Source organism: Giraffa tippelskirchi, chromosome 12, assembly GCF_054371585.1.
Source record: "Giraffa tippelskirchi isolate mGirTip1 chromosome 12, T2T-mGirTip1v1.2.pri, whole genome shotgun sequence".
In the NCBI taxonomy this organism is placed as follows: Eukaryota; Metazoa; Chordata; class Mammalia; order Artiodactyla; family Giraffidae; genus Giraffa; species Giraffa tippelskirchi.
In genome coordinates, this window is record NC_137286.1 from 65,059,761 (window position 1) to 65,078,264 (window position 18,504).

Sequence of the window (18,504 nt, forward strand, 5' to 3'; positions counted from 1 at the left end):
CCTGGGAGACTCCAGCTTAATCTGGATTCAGGAGATATCTCTTCGGGCCAGCTAGTAATTGTAGGATAAGCCTAATGAGTCTTCACAGGATGAAGAGAGTAACGTGCCAAGGTAGCAATCGATGTCCTCATTCGAGAGGATGAAGCTGGTGCTCAGAGAAGGGGGGAACTTGGCCAGAGCAAGGAGGTGTGCACCCAGACAGAACCCCCAGATCCGGCCATTGGAGCTCAGGGAGGCCACTGGTGTGGCTTGTCCCTGTGGCAGGGGCCGAGGCACGCAGCCCACCCTGATTCCTGCGGGGGCCTGACTTGGGAAGTGCCATCTGGTAGCTTTGAGACTCACCAAACCAAATTGCACTGGAGAGAGGAAGGACACCTTCCTTCATCCACCCCCCACCCCCGCCGGATTCCCACATACCCTGACCCCTTTCTCTTGATTTCGGAGCCATTTCCAGAGTCCCGCTCATATGACCTCATTCGAAGTGCACTGTGGACGAGCTGCCATCTGCAGCTGCTACCACAGCAGCCAAGGGCTTTAGCTCCCGAGTACCTCCCTTCCTTTGGAACTTGGGGGCCCTCTACTCCCCACTTGCACACCACAGACCTTTGCTGAGGATTGTGGGGACCCTCACTCAGTTTGCAGCACGTTGTAGCCATCCCTGTCCTCTCAATACCTCCCTTGCCACTCAGCTTGTGAGCCCCTTTGGAGCAGCGTGGCCCACCTGGCTGCAACGGAAGAGACACAGCTGACAGTGAAACAACAGCTTAGATCTGACAGCCGGAAAGCTCTGTCAAAAGGGACCTCCCTCTTCACACCGTAGAGGCTGTAGGAGCCGCCAGGCTTTCGGAACCAGTGCTGGGGCCAAAATGACTCCACAGCCGTTTTCCTTCCTGGGGAGGGTTCTGGCTCGGGTGGGAATGGCTCAAGTCTCCTAAGGTTCTGAAAGCCCACTGTGTGCAGATTCACGGTACACAGAGAGGAGAAGGTGGAGTCCTGCCCTGGAGGTGGTCACAGCTCACGGATGAGCCAGGCAGGCAGGCAGGCAGGCAGGGCATGAGAACACCTGAGCTGCCTTCATGAGTGAATGGTGTGGGGGCAGAGGAAGAGAAGCCGGTCTGCTCCCTCATGTGGTGCCCAGGGCAGGTTGTCCCCAGAGGAAACCCTTACGACGGTGAGGACTCTCACTGCTGTTTCCCAAGGGGTTCCGTCGGTGCGTGTCTTCCCCGGAGCGGTCAGGCCGTCTCTAAAGTACACTGGCCATGGGCATTGCCTCTCCTTGGAACTTCCCACGTGTTTCTCTTTTTTATGGAACAGTGATTTTTCTAGAGGGGTTCTGGGCCACAAGGTTGTTGGGTCATTTTCTAGCCTTCTGTCGTGAAGAACGCTTTCCTGGGCGTTGGGGTGGTTTGTTGTTCCAGCTCCCTTTCTTGGCTTCTTTTGGGAGCTGGTGCAACAAGAGGAGCTCAGCCTCTGCCTTCTGGCTGAGATGTCACCCTTCAAACAGCAATGCCTGCCTGGAGATAATGATGGCATTTGCCAAAAGGGCTTCGTTTGGCACATGATATCTTGAAAGGACGTACACCGTCCTGTCAGCTATCAAAGGCTAGTTCAAATGACATAAAAATGAGAACTCTCCAATGGAGTCTTACAGTAGGTGGAGAGTCCGAAAGAAACTCCTTCAGTCATTTCACTGAGAGTCATTGATTGGGGACACCAAGAATATAGGAAGGAATGCAGAAAGAAAAGATGAAATTGTGTTCAGGATCGGGGGGAGGGATGAACAGGGCGTGCTTGCCTTGAATCCAGGCTTTGTTGGGGGGTGGGGCATAAAGATCAAACGGGTCTGAAACCACAAAGTGGTGATGGTAACACAGTATCACCAGTTACACAACAGTGTTCCCAAATTGCAACAATGATGAAAAAGTTTACTGATCCCAACTTAACCAACAAAAATACAGGAAACCATACAAAAAATAAAACATCACCAGAAAGGTGGAAACAAACCAAATGCAAAGCAGTTCAGGGGAAAGGAACTCCATGTCCCCTGGGGGCAGACCGAGTTGACAGCGTCCACGGTGAGCCGACAGGGATGGAGGCGGCAGAGCCGACCGCTCCCCTGGACGTGGTGTTTCCGGCAAGGGCTCTGGGTCTCTGTCCAGAGCGGGGGCTCGTTCTTCCTGCAGGGGTGGGTGAGTCATCGTCGGCGTCTGGGTGTTGCGCGGGAGCCAGGGCAGGCTCTCCCTGCCGAGGCGGTGACTCCTCCTCTGCCTCGGGTTCTCCTGCCAAAGCCCGAGCAGGTACAGGTGCACGTGGAGGTGGAGGTTCTGGCTGAGGGGGTGGGACATCAGTGCCTGGGGCTGGGGGTCCTGCAGGCACGGAGATCCGATCTGCCCGGTGTGCTGGCCAGAACCCAGCTGGCCTGGTGTCTCTGCGAGGGCAAGTCTCGGTTCTCCATCTGCCCTCGGTGGATCCCTGGGTCCTGCACCTGGAGCCACCACCTCTGTAGGGACAGGTCTGGGAAGTGGAGCCTGGTTCCAGTTGGAGGCCAGTGCTAGAGCTGGGGGAGAAGCAAAGTTTGCCCACAGGCCAGCCTTGGCATGTGCGTATCCCGGGACAGAAAGCTTCCAAGAGATTCCCAAAGAATACCCAGGGTCGGATGTCTTTTGGGACTGAAGTGTGCAAGATGGGGGTGGGGGTGTGAGGCCAGCGCTTGCTGCAGGCCCAGCAGCATCTTTCGGGGACTCGTCCCTGTGTAGCTCAGCACCCCCTCCCCACACACTCCCGTGCACCAGCCCCAGCGTCCTCACCTCTGTGCTCTGGCGTGCTGGGCTCCAGGTCCTCCTGCTGCCTCAGAGGCTGGGGTTCTCGGGACTCTGGGTCGGAGCCGGGTGTGCTGAGCTCCGTGGCAGCCTCAGACTGGGCCGCCGGGTGTATCCTGTGTGGTGTCTCGGCAGCAGGCCTTCCCCGCTTCCGCTTCGCCCCCGGTGGGGCTGATGCCTCCGTGGGCACGCTCACCTGGAGCCTGCACTGGGCCTCAGGGGCGGGGGGGTGGTGCTCCGATCCCTCCCTCCGGGAGGTGGACAGGGTGTCCCCGTCCTCGGCCTCATCACGTGTGAAGCTCTGCAACGACAGTGACCGTCAGCCAGCCATGCTGGGAGTTTTCCGAGCTGGGCCTGGCCAGTGGAGCCGCAGCTTCTGCCTGCTCGAACTTCTCTTCCCAGAAGGGTCAGAGACGTGTGTCTGCTCAGATCCCCACCCGGGAGGAAAGAGACCCACCTGAGGGTGTGAGGCCAGCCTGGGCGGCCGGCGCTGCCCGCACTCTCCCCATCCCACCCAGCCTGCTCTCCCCTGGGGTGTGGACACAACTTGCCCGCAGGCTTCTGCCCCACATCCGCCTGGGCTTCCTTGAGGGAGACACACCCCGAGAAGCCCGCATCCACACACACAGGCAAAGGACCCGGTGTTTCCGGGTGGCATGGGAGAGGTGGGCTGGCCCGGCCTGGGGCTCCCCGTGTTACCTTTCTGTTTCTCCGGGCAAAGGGCCAGAGGCCTCTCGGGGGTGCCCTGAGCCAACGTCGACAGGGTGCCCACGCACACTGCCTGTGAGCTCTCCTGAGGCCCCGGCCTCTGGGCAGGGGCAAACAGCAGAACATCCTGGCAGCAAGTGATCTGGCTGGGGGCTCCTCTCCGCTCTGGAGGCCTGGATACCCGGGATGCGGGTTCTGTTGGGTTCTGTTGCCGGCAGGTGACATCATTTCCTAGGATTCGTGCTGAGGTCCCTTCCCCAAAACTTCCCAAGGGAATCTCTGGGTTTCTGACTGCTCGACCACCCCCCTTAGGCCATGTGCAGGCACAGTGACAGCCACACAGCCCAGCCCACAGCCCTGGGGAGGCCTGGGTGCAGCCAGGGCCTGAGCTCCGAGGACCCCGCTGCTCTCAGACCAGGCTCCTTCTTCTCATAAGTGGTGTGGCCCTGGACAAGCGTATGCCCCTCAGGGTTTCCCCAGTCTCTCCATCTGCAGAGTGGGGGTCATTCTCCCATCTGCTTCCTAGGTCTGTCGGCCTACGAGCAGCTCCATGCCTTTCCACCTGGGGCCGATATCACGTGGAGCTTGTGCGCTGAGACTTCAGAAAGAAAGACTCCATCCAGGGCTGACACAGCACAGAATGGGGCAGAACGAGCCCTGGATGCGCCGTGGTACCCAGGAAAAGGCACTCCCCCTCCTGAGTGTTTTGAGACCCCGCATCCAAGTTGGAGGACCGAAAGGAAGACTCGAAGGTCTCCCTCTCTTATAGAAAAGAGTAGCCAACTTTCTGGTCCTCTGTTTCCATTGAGATTCTGTTCAAGTGTCCCAGCTCGGCTTCTGCGGGTGGCTGAGCTTCTAATGGCTCCCTGCGTTCTTGTCTTTTCCTCTCCAAACCTTCCGTCCTTTTCCCCCTTCTGGGGTGGATGGGCGCTGTCATTGCTTCTACCTTCGAGACAGATTGATGAAAAGTCTGGACCATCGACTCCTTTCCTCTCTTTGGTTCCGTGTCTCTCTCTGGCTGTGTCCCTCTCTTTTCCCTTCTCGATTCAGTCTGTGTCTTCCTCTTTCTCTCTCGTGTGTGGATGGATGGATGCTAGGAATGCACATGTATATGATTAGATGAGGGTTATGTTTTAGGGATAGGTTAGAGGGAGAGAAAGGCTTTAGTTCGGAGTTGGTCATGGGGGAAGGGTCAAGGGTGGTGGTGGTGTTTCTTGGAATCTGAGTGCTGTGCATTCTTCGTCTCTTTCCATAGGAACCCCTTCTCAGATACACCACTTGCAAGGAGTCTCTCATGTTCCGTTTCCTATCTTTTGCATTTCTGAATGCTTAGCTTCTCTGTTGTGAAGAGGTTCCATTGGATGGAAACCCATTGGCGTACTTCGTTTTCCTCTTTCCCTTACTTGAAGAGACCCATTTCTACCTCCGCCCAGCAAATGGCAAGGAGACTCTGATGTTAAGGAGCCTTTGACCTACGCTTCTTTCTAGCTATCTCATGACATCAGTCTTTAGGGTGAGGTTTTTCCCCGATATTGAGGTGGTGTGAGATCAAAACCAATAGCGTTCTTCAGATGTAGCTGTCTGGTTTTCCCATGGACATTTGTTGAAGAGGCTTTCTTGTTCCCATTTGGATATTCTCCCCTTTTGTGTCAGAGATGAGTTGACCATGGATGCCGGGGTTTGTTTCTGGACCCTCAACTTTATTCCATCGATCTGGATCTGTGTGTGTTGTTGTATTCCCAATAGCATACTGTCCTGCTGCTGCCGCTGCGCCTAAGTCACTTCAGTCGTGTCTGACTCTGCGCGACCCCATGGCCTGCAGCCTACCAGGCTCCTCCGTCCAGGGCGTTTTCCAGGCAAGAGTACTGGAGTGGGTCGCCATCGCCTTCTCCGATACTCTCCTGAGGATCCTAGTTTGGTCGTCTAATTTCCTTTCACACAACCTTGGATGTCCGTATCGGGGCTTTTTCGTCGGATTGTATTGACAATTTAGGCTCTTTTCTGTTTCCGTACCCCTTTTGCAATTCTTTGTTCGGTGCGAAAATGCATTGGCATTTTGGGAGGAATAGCATCGAAGCTGTGGATTGCCTTGTGGGGCTGTGACATCATTTTCCCAATAGGAATTCTTTCAAGCCCTGAGCACAGCTTCTCTTTCCAGTGGTTGGTGTGGGCTTGATCTTCCTTCTTCCATCTCTCGCCGTTTTGTGAGAACAGGTCCTTCCTTCCCTTCTGGGTTAGATGGACTCGTGGGTATCACTTCAGTGAATGGCATTGTCAGTGGGGGTGATAATTCCCTTCTCATTGGAAGACTTTGCTGTGAGTATTAGAAATGCAAGTGATTTCTCTTCCCCTTCCTCCCTGTCCATCTCTCAGAGCCACCGGGAAACAGAGGCCTCATCCAGGGTCACACAGGCCTGAGGGAGTGCAACTAGACTGTTGTTTCTTCAGGCCCTCAGTGCTGGACATCATCCGGGATACTCTGTGTGTGTCTTCCTCAGTCTGCTGTCCCTTCAGACCTTTCCCTAGTTTTCACAGGCTTGTCGTGTTGGTGTTCTTTGTCTGTTTGGAGACACATCCTTGAGAAGCTTTGTGTTTCCACTCATTCGTCTCGCGATGTATGACCTGTCTTTTGCTTTTGTAATGAGGTCTTTCCCACAGTAGATATCTTTGATTTTGCAAAGTCCACTGTATTCTCTGGGTTGTTTTGTGGGCTGCCTTTTTGTTTTGTGTGTGAAGACTCAAAGCACGTGTCCGGTTTCTGCTCATTGTTCTTCTAGATTTGTGACAAGTTTTCACGGAAACTTTGTCTAGGGATAACTGGAAGTGAACTCGGTGTAAGGTGTCAAGTCTCCATCTCCATTCATGTCATGCCCTGCAGTTTCCAATTCCCTGTTCCTGAGTGGTTTTGGAGACCTTGTGGGAAGTTTGGTTGCATCGGAGTTTGCGTTTCCACCTTGAGTAGATTCCCACTGTTCTGCCCTCAGGGACACTGTCAAGGGGGAGTGAGGAGCAGCCTGCACTTCCAGCAGTGACCACACGGTGGGGCGAGTGCTGCTCTCCCCTCTGGGAGCCCCAGGCCACAGGCATCCCAGTGAGGAGCCAGCTCTGTGCTCAGCTGAAAGGAGTTAGTCTCTCAGGAGCCTCTGAGCCCTTGCCTTTGGATCACCCAGGGTGGGCATTTGCTGTGACAGAAAAAATTGCCCTCAATTCCATGGACGGAAGAGCCTGGCTGTGTAGAGTTCGTGAGTTGCCGTGAATCAGACACAACTGAGGACACAAAAATTCAATAGTCTAAAACACTTTTTGGGGGTGGGGGGAGTGAAAGGGGGTGATGTGGGGTTTTTTGTCTTATATAATAGCCGAGGGAAATCTAGTTTAAACCTAAATTCACATAGATGGGAAAGGTATAGCTCTCCGTCACCCTATTAAAAAAAAAAAAAAAAACGTCTTAACTTTTCTGAAAGCTTATTTAGTAGCTTCCTTGAGCAGTTCATTGTGAAGGATTTTTTTTTTTTTTCTGTGACATTGGCCTCATGAAAAAGTACGGTTTGCCTTTACTGGATAATTTTGTTCATTGGTTTGTTAGGGAATCTTGGTAATATTTGAGTTTCCTGGGGAGTATGGTCACATGACCTGGCCCTGGCCAATCGGTGCGTTCCACCTCCCTGGCCACTGTGATTGGCTCCGGACTGGGGCAGTGCCCAATCGGGGCCCAGGGCCGGGCCTCACGTTGGAAGCCAGGGGAAGACGAGCTCTCGTCCTGCTGGGGTAGGGGAAGGATTGGGGCCGGGGGAGGTCAGGCTCCAGCAGTGGGAGGGGCTTGAGGTCCGCCTGCGGCAGTTGGTGACCTTCCTGCTCCCCTCAGGGCAGAGCCGCCGGCCTGAGAATGAGGGCGCTGCTGAGCCCAGGGGCTGAGATGGCCCGCTGCTGCTGTGGTCCCAGAGCTCCACCCGAGACCTGAGGGAGGCCGTCTGCCCGTGAGTCCTCTCCCGCTTGTCTGTCAGCTTGTTTGAACCATGCTGGGTTTTCTGCCCAGCTGGCTAAGGGGAGTCCCTGGAAATGCAAGGGTGTGGGTTTTGGCAGACTTCAGGGAAGACATGCCAGATGAGCCTGGGAGACTCCAGCTTAATCTGGATTCAGGAGATATCTCTTCGGGCCAGCTAGTAATTGTAGGATAAGCCTAATGAGTCTTCACAGGATGAAGAGAGTAATGTGCCAAGGTAGCAATCGATGTCCTCATTCGAGAGGATGAAGCTGGTGCTCAGAGAAGGGGGGAACTTGGCCAGAGCAAGGAGGTGTGCACCCAGACAGAACCCCCAGATCCGGCCATTGGAGCTCAGGGAGGCCACTGGTGTGGCTTGTCCCTGTGGCAGGGGCCGAGGCACGCAGCCCACCCTGATTCCTGCGGGGGCCTGACTTGGGAAGTGCCATCTGGTAGCTTTGAGACTCACCAAACCAAATTGCACTGGAGAGAGGAAGGACACCTTCCTTCATCCACCCCCCACCCCCGCCGGATTCCCACATACCCTGACCCCTTTCTCTTGATTTCGGAGCCATTTCCAGAGTCCCGCTCATATGACCTCATTCGAAGTGCACTGTGGACGAGCTGCCATCTGCAGCTGCTACCACAGCAGCCAAGGGCTTTAGCTCCCGAGTACCTCCCTTCCTTTGGAACTTGGGGGCCCTCTACTCCCCACTTGCACACCACAGACCTTTGCTGAGGATTGTGGGGACCCTCACTCAGTTTGCAGCACGTTGTAGCCATCCCTGTCCTCTCAATACCTCCCTTGCCACTCAGCTTGTGAGCCCCTTTGGAGCAGCGTGGCCCACCTGGCTGCAACGGAAGAGACACAGCTGACAGTGAAACAACAGCTTAGATCTGACAGCCGGAAAGCTCTGTCAAAAGGGACCTCCCTCTTCACACCGTAGAGGCTGTAGGAGCCGCCAGGCTTTCGGAACCAGTGCTGGGGCCAAAATGACTCCACAGCCGTTTTCCTTCCTGGGGAGGGTTCTGGCTCGAGTGGGAATGGCTCAAGTCTCCTAAGGTTCTGAAAGCCCACTGTGTGCAGATTCACGGTACACAGAGAGGAGAAGGTGGAGTCCTGCCCTGGAGGTGGTCACAGCTCACGGATGAGCCAGGCAGGCAGGCAGGCAGGCAGGGCATGAGAACACCTGAGCTGCCTTCATGAGTGAATGGTGTGGGGGCAGAGGAAGAGAAGCCGGTCTGCTCCCTCATGTGGTGCCCAGGGCAGGTTGTCCCCAGAGGAAACCCTTACGACGGTGAGGACTCTCACTGCTGTTTCCCAAGGGGTTCTGTCGGTGCGTGTCTTCCCCGGAGCGGTCAGGCCGTCTCTAAAGTACACTGGCCATGGGCATTGCCTCTCCTTGGAACTTCCCACGTGTTTCTCTTTTTTATGGAACAGTGATTTTTCTAGAGGGGTTCTGGGCCACAAGGTTGTTGGGTCATCTTCTAGCCTTCTGTCGTGAAGAACGCTTTCCTGGGCGTTGGGGTGGTTTGTTGTTCCAGCTCCCTTTCTTGGCTTCTTTTGGGAGCTGGTGCAACAAGAGGAGCTCAGCCTCTGCCTTCTGGCTGAGATGTCACCCTTCAAACAACAATGCCTGCCTGGAGATAATGATGGCATTTGCCAAAAGGGCTTCGTTTGGCACATGATATCTTGAAAGGACGTACACCGTCCTGTCAGCTATCAAAGGCTAGTTCAAATGACATAAAAACGAGAACTCTCCAATGGAGTCTTACAGTAGGTGGAGAGTCCGAAAGAAACTCCTTCAGTCATTTCACTGAGAGTCATTGATTGGGGACACCAAGAATATAGGAAGGAATGCAGAAAGAAAAGATGAAATTGTGTTCAGGATCGGGGGGAGGGATGAACAGGGCATGCTTGCCTTGAATCCAGGCTTTGTTGGGGGGTGGGGCATAAAGATCAAACGGGTCTGAAACCACAAAGTGGTGATGGTAACACAGTATCACCAGTTACACAACAGTGTTCCCAAATTGCAACAATGATGAAAAAGTTTACTAATCCCAACTTAACCAACAAAAATACAGGAAACCATACAAAAAATAAAACATCACCAGAAAGGTGGAAACAAACCAAATGCAAAGCAGTTCAGGGGAAAGGAACTCCATGTCCCCTGGGGGCAGACCGAGTTGACAGCGTCCACGGTGAGCCGACAGGGATGGAGGCGGCAGAGCCGACCGCTCCCCTGGACGTGGTGTTTCCGGCAAGGGCTCTGGGTCTCTGTCCAGAGCGGGGGCTCGTTCTTCCTGCAGGGGTGGGTGAGTCATCGTCGGCGTCTGGGTGTTGCGCGGGAGCCAGGGCAGGCTCTCCCTGCCGAGGCGGTGACTCCTCCTCTGCCTCGGGTTCTCCTGCCAAAGCCCGAGCAGGTACAGGTGCACGTGGAGGTGGAGGTTCTGGCTGAGGGGGTGGGACATCAGTGCCTGGGGCTGGGGGTCCTGCAGGCACGGAGATCCGATCTGCCCGGTGTGCTGGCCAGAACCCAGCTGGCCTGGTGTCTCTGCGAGGGCAAGTCTCGGTTCTCCATCTGCCCTCGGTGGATCCCTGGGTCCTGCACCTGGAGCCACCACCTCTGTAGGGACAGGTCTGGGAAGTGGAGCCTGGTTCCAGTTGGAGGCCAGTGCTAGAGCTGGGGGAGAAGCAAAGTTTGCCCACAGGCCAGCCTTGGCATGTGCGTATCCCGGGACAGAAAGCTTCCAAGAGATTCCCAAAGAATACCCAGGGTCGGATGTCTTTTGGGACTGAAGTGTGCAAGATGGGGGTGGGGGTGTGAGGCCAGCGCTTGCTGCAGGCCCAGCAGCATCTTTCGGGGACTCGTCCCTGTGTAGCTCAGCACCCCCTCCCCACACACTCCCGTGCACCAGCCCCAGCGTCCTCACCTCTGTGCTCTGGCGTGCTGGGCTCCAGGTCCTCCTGCTGCCTCAGAGGCTGGGGTTCTCGGGACTCTGGGTCGGAGCCGGGTGTGCTGAGCTCCGTGGCAGCCTCAGACTGGGCCGCCGGGTGTATCCTGTGTGGTGTCTCGGCAGCAGGCCTTCCCCGCCTCCGCTTCGCCCCCGGTGGGGCTGATGCCTCCGTGGGCACGCTCACCTGGAGCCTGCACTGGGCCTCAGGGGCGGGGGGGTGGTGCTCCGACCCCTCCCGCCGGGAGGTGGACGGGGTGTCCCCGTCCTCGGCCTCATCACGTGGGAAGCTCTGCAACGACAGTGACCGTCAGCCAGCCATGCTGGGAGTTTTCCGAGCTGGGCCTGGCCAGTGGAGCCGCAGCTTCTGCCTGCTCGAACTTCTCTTCCCAGAAGGGTCAGAGACGTGTGTCTGCTCAGATCCCCACCCGGGAGGAAAGAGACCCACCTGAGGGTGTGAGGCCAGCCTGGGCGGCCGGCGCTGCCCGCACTCTCCCCATCCCACCCAGCCTGCTCTCCCCTGGGGTGTGGACACAACTTGCCCGCAGGCTTCTGACCCCACATCCGCCTGGGCTTCCTTGAGGGAGACACACCCCGAGAAACCCGCATCCACACACACAGGCAAAGGACCCGGTGTTTCCGGGTGGCATGGGAGAGGTGGCCTGGCCCGGCCTGGGGCTCCCCGTGTTACCTTTCTGTTTCTCCGGGCAAAGGGCCAGAGGCCTCTCGGGGGTGCCCTGAGCCAACGTTGACAGGGTGCCCACGCACACAGCCTGTGAGCTCTCCTGAGGCCCCGGCCTCTGGGCAGGGGCAAACAGCAGAACATCCTGGCAGCAAGTGATCTGGCTGGGGGCTCCTCTCCGCTCTGGAGGCCTGGATACCCGGGTTGCGGGTTCTGTTGGGTTCTGTTGCCGGCAGGTGACATCATTTCCTGGGGTTCGTGCTGAGGTCCCTTCCCCAAAACTTCCCAAGGGAATCTCTGGGTTTCTGACTGCTCGACCACCCCCCTTAGGCCATGTGCAGGCACAGTGACAGCCACACAGCCCAGCCCACAGCCCTGGGGAGGCCTGGGTGCAGCCAGGGCCTGAGCTCCGAGGACCCCGCTGCTCTCAGACCAGGCTCCTTCTTCTCATAAGTGGTGTGGCCCTGGACAAGCGTATGCCCCTCAGGGTTTCCCCAGTCTCTCCATCTGGAGAGTGGGGGTCATTCTCCCATCTGCTTCCTAGGTCTGTCGGCCTACGAGCAGCTCCATGCCTTTCCACCTGGGGCCGATATCACGTGGAGCTTGTGCGCTGAGACTTCAGAAAGAAAGACTCCATCCAGGGCTGACACAGCACAGAATGGGGCAGAACGAGCCCTGGATGCGCCGTGGTACCCAGGAAAAGGCACTCCCCCTCCTGAGTGTTTTGAGACCCCGCATCCAAGTTGGAGGACCGAAAGGAAGACTCGAAGGTCTCCCTCTCTTATAGAAAAGAGTAGCCAACTTTCTGGTCCTCTGTTTCCATTGAGATTCTGTTCAAGTGTCCCAGCTCGGCTTCTGCGGGTGGCTGAGCTTCTAATGGCTCCCTGCGTTCTTGTCTTTTCCTCTCCAAACCTTCCGTCCTTTTCCCCCTTCTGGGGTGGATGGGCGCTGTCATTGCTTCTACCTTCGAGACAGATTGATGAAAAGTCTGGACCGTCGACTCCTTTCCTCTCTTTGGTTCCGTGTCTCTCTCTGTCTGTGTCCCTCTCTTTTCCCTTCTCGATTCAGTCTGTGTCTTCCTCTTTCTCTCTCGTGTGTGGATGGATGGATGCTAGGAATGCACATGTATATGATTAGATGAGGGTTATGTTTTAGGGATAGGTTAGAGGGAGAGAAAGGCTTTAGGTCGGAGTTGGTCATGGGGGAAGGGTCAAGGGTGGTGGTGGTGTTTCTTGGAATCTGAGTGCTGTGCATTCTTCGTCTCTTTCCATATGAACCCCTTCTCAGATACACCACTTGCAAGGAGTCTCTCATGTTCCGTTTCCTATCTTTTGCATTTCTGAATGCTTAGCTTCTCTGTTGTGAAGAGGTTCCATTGGATGGAAACCCATTGGCGAACTTCGTTTTCCTCTTTCCCTTACTTGAAGAGACCCATTTCTACCTCCGCCCAGCAAATGGCAAGGAGACTCTGATGTTAAGGAGCCTTTGACCTACGCTTCTTTCTAGCTATCTCATGACATCAGTCTTTAGGGTGAGGTTTTTCCCCGATATTGAGGTGGTGTGAGATCAAAACCAATAGCGTTCTTCAGATGTAGCTGTCTGGTTTTCCCATGGACATTTATTGAAGAGGTTTTCTTGTTCCCATTTGGATATTCTCCCCTTTTGTGTCAGAGATGAGTTGACCATGGATGCCGGGGTTTGTTTCTGGACCCTCAACTTTATTCCATCGATCTGGATCTGTGTGTGTTGTTGTATTCCCAATAGCATACTGTCCTGCTGCTGCCGCTGCGCCTAAGTCACTTCAGTCGTGTCTGACTCTGCGCGACCCCATGGCCTGCAGCCTACCAGGCTCCTCCGTCCAGGGCGTTTTCCAGGCAAGAGTACTGGAGTGGGTCGCCATCGCCTTCTCCGATACTCTCCTGAGGATCCTAGTTTGGTCGTCTAATTTCCTTTCACACAACCTTGGATGTCCGTATCGGGGCTTTTTCGACGGATTGTATTGACAATTTAGGCTCTTTTCTGTTTCCGTACCCCTTTTGCAATTCTTTGTTCGGTGCGAAAATGCATTGGCATTTCGGGAGGAATAGCATCGAAGCTGTGGATTGCCTTGTGGGGCTGTGACATCATTTTCCCAATATGAATTCTTTCAAGCCCTGAGCACAGCTTCTCTTTCCAGTGGTTGGTGTGGGCTTGATCTTCCTTCTTCCATCTCTCGCCGTTTTGTGAGAACAGGTCCTTCCTTCCCTTCTGGGTTAGATGGACTCGTGGGTATCACTTCAGTGAATGGCATTGTTAGTGGGGGTGATAATTCCCTTCTCATTGGAAGACTTTGCTATGAGTATTAGAAATGCAAGTGATTTCTCTTCCCCTTCCTCCCTGTCCATCTCTCAGAGCCACCGGGAAACAGAGGCCTCATCCAGGGTCACACAGGCCTGAGGGAGTGCAACTAGACTGTTGTTTCTTCAGGCCCTCAGTGCTGGACATCATCCGGGATACTCTGTGTGTGTCTTCCTCAGTCTGCTGTCCCTTCAGACCTTTCCCTAGTTTTCACAGGCTTGTCGTGTTGGTGTTCTTTGTCTGTTTGGAGACACATCCTTGAGAAGCTTTGTGTTTCCACTCATTCGTCTCGCGATGTATGACCTGTCTTTTGCTTTTGTAATGAGGTCTTTCCCACAGTAGATATCTTTGATTTTGCAAAGTCCACTGCATTCTCTGGGTTGTTTTGTGGGCTGCCTTTTTGTTTTGTGTGTGAAGACTCAAAGCACGTGTCCGGTTTCTGCTCATTGTTCTTCTAGATTTGTGACAAGTTTTCATGGAAACTTTGTCTAGGGATAACTGGAAGTGAACTCGGTGTAAGGTGTCAAGTCTCCATCTCCATTCATGTCATGCCCTGCAGTTTCCAATTCCCTGTTCCTGAGTGGTTTTGGAGACCTTGTGGGAAGTTTGGTTGCATCGGAGTTTGCGTTTCCACCTTGAGTAGATTCCCACTGTTCTGCCCTCAGGGACACTGTCAAGGGGGAGTGAGGAGCAGCCTGCACTTCCAGCAGTGACCACACGGTGGGGCGAGTGCTGCTCTCCCCTTTGGGAGCCCCAGGCCACAGGCATCCCAGTGAGGAGCCAGCTCTGTGCTCAGCTGAAAGGAGTTAGTCTCTCAGGAGCCTCTGAGCCCTTGCCTTTGGATCACCCAGGGTGGGCATTTGCTGCGACAGAAAAAATTGCCCTGAATTCCATGGACGGAAGAGCCTGGCTGTGTAGAGTTCGTGAGTTGCCGTGAATCAGACACAACTGAGGACACAAAAATTCAATAGACTAAAACACTTTTTGGCGGTGGGGGGAGTGAAAGGGGGTGATGTGGGGTTTTTTGTCTTATATAATAGCCGAGGGAAATCTAGTTTAAACCTAAATTCACATAGATGGGAAAGGTATAGCTCTCCGTCACCCTATTAAAAAAAAAAAAAAAGTCTTAACTTTTCTGAAAGCTTATTTAGTAGCTTCCTTGAGCAGTTCATTGTGAAGGATTTTTTTTTTTTTTTTTCTGTGACATTGGCCTCATTAAAAAGTACGGTTTGCCTTTACTGGAAAATTTTGTTCATTGGTTTGTTAGGGAATCTTGGTAATATTTGAGTTTCCTGGGGAGTATGGTCACATGACCTGGCCCTGGCCAATCGGTGCGTTCCACCTCCCTGGCCACTGTGATTGGCTCCGGACTGGGGCAGTGCCCAATCGGGGCCCAGGGCCGGGCCTCACGTTGGAAGCCAGGGGAAGACGAGCTCTCGTCCTGCTGGGGTAGGGGAAGGGGTGGGGCCGGGGGAGGTCAGGCTCCAGCAGTGGGAGGGGCTTGAGGTCCGCCTGCGGCAGTTGGTGACCTTCCTGCTCCCCTCAGGGCAGAGCCGCCGGCCTGAGAATGAGGGCGCTGCTGAGCCCAGGGGCTGAGATGGCCCGCTGCTGCTGTGGTCCCAGAGCTCCACCCGAGACCTGAGGGAGGCCGTCTGCCCGTGAGTCCTCTCCCGCTTGTCTGTCAGCTTGTTTGAACCATGCTGGGTTTTCTGCCCAGCTGGCTAAGGGGAGTCCCTGGAAATGCAAGGGTGTGGGTTTTGGCAGACTTCAGGGAAGACATGCCAGATGAGCCTGGGAGACTCCAGCTTAATCTGGATTCAGGAGATATCTCTTCGGGCCAGCTAGTAATTGTAGGATAAGCCTAATGAGTCTTCACAGGATGAAGAGAGTAACGTGCCAAGGTAGCAATCGATGTCCTCATTCGAGAGGATGAAGCTGGTGCTCAGAGAAGGGGGGAACTTGGCCAGAGCAAGGAGGTGTGCACCCAGACAGAACCCCCAGATCCGGCCATTGGAGCTCAGGGAGGCCACTGGTGTGGCTTGTCCCTGTGGCAGGGGCCGAGGCACGCAGCCCACCCTGATTCCTGCGGGGGCCTGACTTGGGAAGTGCCATCTGGTAGCTTTGAGACTCACCAAACCAAATTGCACTGGAGAGAGGAAGGACACCTTCCTTCATCCACCCCCCACCCCCGCCGGATTCCCACATACCCTGACCCCTTTCTCTTGATTTCGGAGCCATTTCCAGAGTCCCGCTCATATGACCTCATTCGAAGTGCACTGTGGACGAGCTGCCATCTGCAGCTGCTACCACAGCAGCCAAGGGCTTTAGCTCCCGAGTACCTCCCTTCCTTTGGAACTTGGGGGCCCTCTACTCCCCACTTGCACACCACAGACCTTTGCTGAGGATTGTGGGGACCCTCACTCAGTTTGCAGCACGTTGTAGCCATCCCTGTCCTCTCAATACCTCCCTTGCCACTCAGCTTGTGAGCCCCTTTGGAGCAGCGTGGCCCACCTGGCTGCAACGGAAGAGACACAGCTGACAGTGAAACAACAGCTTAGATCTGACAGCCGGAAAGCTCTGTCAAAAGGGACCTCCCTCTTCACACCGTAGAGGCTGTAGGAGCCGCCAGGCTTTCGGAACCAGTGCTGGGGCCAAAATGACTCCACAGCCGTTTTCCTTCCTGGGGAGGGTTCTGGCTCGGGTGGGAATGGCTCAAGTCTCCTAAGGTTCTGAAAGCCCACTGTGTGCAGATTCACGGTACACAGAGAGGAGAAGGTGGAGTCCTGCCCTGGAGGTGGTCACAGCTCACGGATGAGCCAGGCAGGCAGGCAGGCAGGCAGGGCATGAGAACACCTGAGCTGCCTTCATGAGTGAATGGTGTGGGGGCAGAGGAAGAGAAGCCGGTCTGCTCCCTCATGTGGTGCCCAGGGCAGGTTGTCCCCAGAGGAAACCCTTATGACGGTGAGGACTCTCACTGCTGTTTCCCAAGGGGTTCCGTCGGTGCGTGTCTTCCCCGGAGCGGTCAGGCCGTCTCTAAAGTACACTGGCCATGGGCATTGCCTCTCCTTGGAACTTCCCACGTGTTTCTCTTTTTTATGGAACAGTGATTTTTCTAGAGGGGTTCTGGGCCACAAGGTTGTTGGGTCATTTTCTAGCCTTCTGTCGTGAAGAACGCTTTCCTGGGCGTTGGGGTGGTTTGTTGTTCCAGCTCCCTTTCTTGGCTTCTTTTGGGAGCTGGTGCAACAAGAGGAGCTCAGCCTCTGCCTTCTGGCTGAGATGTCACCCTTCAAACAGCAATGCCTGCCTGGAGATAATGATGGCATTTGCCAAAAGGGCTTCGTTTGGCACATGATATCTTGAAAGGACGTACACCGTCCTGTCAGCTATCAAAGGCTAGTTCAAATGACATAAAAATGAGAACTCTCCAATGGAGTCTTACAGTAGGTGGAGAGTCCGAAAGAAACTCCTTCAGTCATTTCACTGAGAGTCATTGATTGGGGACACCAAGAATATAGGAAGGAATGCAGAAAGAAAAGATGAAATTGTGTTCAGGATCGGGGGGAGGGATGAACAGGGCGTGCTTGCCTTGAATCCAGGCTTTGTTGGGGGGTGGGGCATAAAGATCAAACGGGTCTGAAACCACAAAGTGGTGATGGTAACACAGTATCACCAGTTACACAACAGTGTTCCCAAATTGCAACAATGATGAAAAAGTTTACTGATCCCAACTTAACCAACAAAAATACAGGAAACCATACAAAAAATAAAACATCACCAGAAAGGTGGAAACAAACCAAATGCAAAGCAGTTCAGGGGAAAGGAACTCCATGTCCCCTGGGGGCAGACCGAGTTGACAGCGTCCACGGTGAGCCGACAGGGATGGAGGCGGCAGAGCCGACCGCTCCCCTGGACGTGGTGTTTCCGGCAAGGGCTCTGGGTCTCTGTCCAGAGCGGGGGCTCGTTCTTCCTGCAGGGGTGGGTGAGTCATCGTCGGCGTCTGGGTGTTGCGCGGGAGCCAGGGCAGGCTCTCCCTGCCGAGGCGGTGACTCCTCCTCTGCCTCGGGTTCTCCTGCCAAAGCCCGAGCAGGTACAGGTGCACGTGGAGGTGGAGGTTCTGGCTGAGGGGGTGGGACATCAGTGCCTGGGGCTGGGGGTCCTGCAGGCACGGAGATCCGATCTGCCCGGTGTGCTGGCCAGAACCCAGCTGGCCTGGTGTCTCTGCGAGGGCAAGTCTCGGTTCTCCATCTGCCCTCGGTGGATCCCTGGGTCCTGCACCTGGAGCCACCACCTCTGTAGGGACAGGTCTGGGAAGTGGAGCCTGGTTCCAGTTGGAGGCCAGTGCTAGAGCTGGGGGAGAAGCAAAGTTTGCCCACAGGCCAGCCTTGGCATGTGCGTATCCCGGGACAGAAAGCTTCCAAGAGATTCCCAAAGAATACCCAGGGTCGGATGTCTTTTGGGACTGAAGTGTGCAAGATGGGGGTGGGGGTGTGAGGCCAGCGCTTGCTGCAGGCCCAGCAGCATCTTTCGGGGACTCGTCCCTGTGTAGCTCAGCACGCCCTCCTCACACACTCCCGTGCACCAGCCCCAGCGTCCTCACCTCTGTGCTCTGGCGTGCTGGGCTCCAGGTCCTCCTACTGCCTCAGAGGCTGGGGTTCTCGGGACTCTGGGTCGGAGCCGGGTGTGCTGAGCTCCGTGGCAGCCTCAGACTGGGCCGCCGGGTGTATCCTGTGTGGTGTCTCGGCAGCAGGCCTTCCCCGCCTCCGCTTCGCCACCGGTGGGGCTGATGCTTCCGTGGGCACGCTCACCTGGAGCCTGCACTGGGCCTCAGGGGCGGGGGGGTGGTGCTCCGACCCCTCCCTCCGGGAGGTGGACGGGGTGTCCCCGTCCTCGGCCTCATCACGTGGGAAGCTCTGCAACGACAGTGACCGTCAGCCAGCCATGCTGGGAGTTTTCCGAGCTGGGCCTGGCCAGTGGAGCCGCTGCTTCTGCCTGCTCGAACTTCTCTTCCCAGAAGGGTCAGA

At 55.4% G+C, this 18,504-nt stretch overlaps 1 protein-coding gene and 1 long non-coding RNA gene across 2 annotated transcripts; one reads left to right on the forward strand and one right to left on the reverse strand.

Moving 5' to 3' along the window:
• Positions 1 to 1,894: 1,894 nt before the first annotated feature.
• LOC145529846 (uncharacterized) lies at positions 1,895 to 15,556 on the reverse strand. The gene is made up of 3 exons (XM_081550607.1): positions 11,156 to 15,556; positions 10,444 to 10,756; positions 1,895 to 2,557 (listed from the first exon to the last, which is right to left on the reverse strand). The coding sequence occupies exons 1-3, from the start codon at positions 11,390 to 11,392 to the stop codon at positions 1,926 to 1,928; spliced, it is 1,182 nt and encodes a 393-aa protein (XP_081406733.1). The 5' UTR covers positions 11,393 to 15,556; the 3' UTR covers positions 1,895 to 1,925.
• On the forward strand, positions 7,357 to 17,226 carry LOC145530011 (uncharacterized). Its single transcript, XR_014071410.1, has 2 exons — positions 7,357 to 7,504; positions 15,030 to 17,226. It is a non-coding gene; the product is annotated as an uncharacterized LOC145530011 (long non-coding RNA).
• Positions 17,227 to 18,504: the final 1,278 nt, after the last annotated feature.